Source organism: Sus scrofa, chromosome 1 (genome assembly GCF_000003025.6).
Source record: "Sus scrofa isolate TJ Tabasco breed Duroc chromosome 1, Sscrofa11.1, whole genome shotgun sequence".
Taxonomy (NCBI): domain Eukaryota; kingdom Metazoa; phylum Chordata; class Mammalia; order Artiodactyla; family Suidae; genus Sus; species Sus scrofa.
This window is the reverse complement of record NC_010443.5, coordinates 262508971-262512117: the sequence shown is the minus strand read 5'-3', so window position 1 is coordinate 262512117 and position 3147 is coordinate 262508971. Positions and strand designations below refer to the sequence as shown.

The 3147-nt window shown below is 42.5% G+C and overlaps 1 protein-coding gene across 1 annotated transcript; it reads left to right on the top strand.

Annotated features, from left to right (window-relative positions):
- On the top strand, positions 319 to 1501 carry LOC100152475 (olfactory receptor 1L1-like). The gene has a single exon (XM_013986420.2). It carries the CDS (start codon positions 424 to 426, stop codon positions 1354 to 1356), a length of 933 nt encoding a protein of 310 aa, XP_013841874.1. The 5' UTR covers positions 319 to 423; the 3' UTR covers positions 1357 to 1501.

The window sequence follows — 3147 nt, the reverse complement described above, 5'->3', positions numbered from 1 at the left end:
TTTGCCAAGTTTGAATGAAAATATTGGCTCTGGAAGGGTGAATATAAACTCTGTATGCCTGTGTCTGCATTTATCTTATTTACCTGACTCACTTAGTTGTTTGGGTATTTGTTTTGTTTTGTTTGTAAGGATAGCAGAGAAATAAGCTTCAACCTGACAAATCTAATAAGTATTTGTGGGGACCTAGAGAAATACTGTTACTCACATCCACCTGGGAGGGCTATTTCCTAAAAGGATATCCACTCTCTGATGTCCCTGCACATAATGGTTAAACTTTTTGTTATTCAGCTTATTTTTGTGCACTATGGAAAAGAAAACAAAATCATGGACTGTTGATAGAAATCCTAAGAGAAAGGAAGAAATTGAAACGTGCTGAACTGAAAAATCTAGGATATTTCTATATTTATTGGCGAATGCAGGACCATGGAGAGAGTCAATCAAACCAGCAGTGTCTCCGAGTTCATTCTCCTGGGACTCTCCTCCCGGCCTGAGGACCAGAAGCCACTCTTTGCCCTGTTCTTCATCATGTATGTGGTCACCTTGGTGGGAAACCTGCTTATCATCCTGGCCATCCGCTCTGACACCCAGCTCCAGACACCCATGTATTTTTTCCTTAGCATTTTATCCTTTATCGATGTTTGCTATACAACCACCATCGTCCCCAAGATGCTGGTGAACTTCCTGTCAAAGAAGAAGTCCATTTCCTATGCTGAGTGTATGACCCAGATGTATTTCTTCTTGGCCTTTGCCAACACAGAAAGTTACCTCCTGGCAACCATGGCCATTGACCGCTATGTGGCCATCTGTGACCCTTTCCACTACGTCACTGTCATGAGCCATCGCCGTTGTGTCCTGCTGGTGGCCTTCTCCTGCTCCATCTCTCACCTCCATTCCCTCTTACTGGTTCTCTTGATAAACCGTCTTCTCTTTTGTGACTCCAATGTCATCCAACACTTCCTCTGTGACATCAACCCTCTGCTGAAATTGTCCTGCTCCTCCACTTTTGTCAATGAAATTGTAATTAACACAGAAGGACTGACAACCTTGGTGACTCCCTTTATATGTGTGATCATCTCTTACTTACGGATTCTCACGGCTGTTCTTAAGATCCCTTCAGCAGCTGGGAAGCATAAAGCTTTCTCCACCTGTGGCTCCCACCTCACCATGGTGACACTCTTTTATGGAAGCATTATTTACGTTTATTTCCGGCCCCTGTCCACCTACACCATCCAGGACCGGGTGGCAACGGTCATCTACACAGTTTTGTCCTCCATGCTGAACCCTTTTATCTACAGCCTGAGGAACAAAGACATGAAGCGGGGCCTGGGAAAGCTGATGAGCAGGAGGGTGTCTTAGGCAGCACCCCTGTGCACATGCTCAAGAGTGAGTCTTCCTGCAGGCCCCCATTTCTGATGATTCCTGGTGTGTATGTCAAGTTTCTTGGGTTTAGCATACCTAAGGCAAGAGTTCATAAGAAATGGTGTAGGTCCACTGGACAACTAAATGCAACGTGCGACCCTGGACTAGATCCTGGGCTGGGGAAAAAAATCTATAGAAGACATTATTGGACGTTTGATAGAATTTTGAATATGGACTGTAGATTAGATAATAGCATTATGTCCATGTTAAGCTTTCTGATTTTGATCTTTGTGTGCAGTTATATGACAATGGCTTGTTCACAGGAAATACACACTGAAGTATTTAGAAATAAAAATGAATGATGTCTGAAAAAAAAGAAATGGTATAAGTGACAAGACTAGAATATGGTACCCAGTCTTATTTATTTATAATATAATTACATAAGTATACAGTAGATATGTATCTTATATATAACCACCAGTCAAAGCCACATTTTTAGGACCCTCTGAGTCTTTGTGTCCATTCCTCATTGCTCCCCCAATTCTCTTTTCTCATTCACTCCTTCCAAGTGCAGCTGAAAACTGGTGTGTTTCATTAATTTCTCTTGACCAAATTTCTCCTTGTTCAATAAGTCTGAGTATCTTTACATATTTTAGGAAACACTGCAATCAGTTATTCACTTTGCAGCAGTTTCCATGTGTCTGCAGTTACTTCAATTATTAGCATGTTCTTGTGTGTGCAGGCATGTGTGTGTATTTGTGTGTACACAGGTGCATGCACATGTCATCTCCTCCATGTAAGATTAGGACCTCCCCAATAACAGGGACAATTTCTTGCCCACCAGGCAGAGAATCGATCACATCTCCTTTTGTGGATCTCCTCTCTAAGCACAACATCCTGGGTCCTAAACACAGAATGTTATCAGGCATTTTGGCCTCCAGGAGATAGCAACTCAAGTCCAGCACTCCAGGTCTACTTTTTTTTTTTTCCACTGTACAGAAGGGGGTCAGGTTATCCTTACATATATACATTGCAATTACAGTTTTTCCCCCACCCTTTCTTCTGTTGCAACATGAGTATCTAGACAAAGTTCTCAATGCTATTCAGCAGGATCTCCTTGTAAATCTATTCTAAGTTGTGTCTGATAACCCCAAGCTCCTGATCCCTCCCACTCCCTACCCTCCCATCAGGCAGCCACAAGTCTCTTCTCCAAGTCCATGATTTTCTTTTCTGAGGAGATGTTCATTTGTGCTGGATAGTAGATTCCAGTTATAAGTGATATCATATGGTATTTGTCTTTGTCTTTCTGGCTCATTTCACTCAGTATGAGATTCTCTAGTTCCATCCATGTTGCTGCAAATGGCATTATGTCATTCTTTTTTATGGCTGAGTAGTATTCCATTGTGCATATATACCACCTCTTCCGAATCCAATCATCTGTCGATGGACATTTGGGTTGTTTCCATGTCTTGGCTATTGTGAATAGTGCTGCAGTGAACATGCGGGTGCATGTGTCTCTTTTAAGGAGAGTTTTGTCTGGATAGATGCCCAAGAGTGGGATTGCGGGGTCATATGGAAGTTCTATGTATAGATTTCTAAGGTATCTCCAAACTGTTCTCCATAGTGGCTGTACCAGTTTACATTCCCACCAACAGGGCAGGAGGGTTCCCTTTTCTCCACAGCCCCTCCAGCACTTGTTATTTGTGGACTTATGAATGATGGCCATTCTGACGGGTGTGAGGTTGTATCTCATGGTAGTTTGGATTTGCATTTCTCTTATAACCTGCG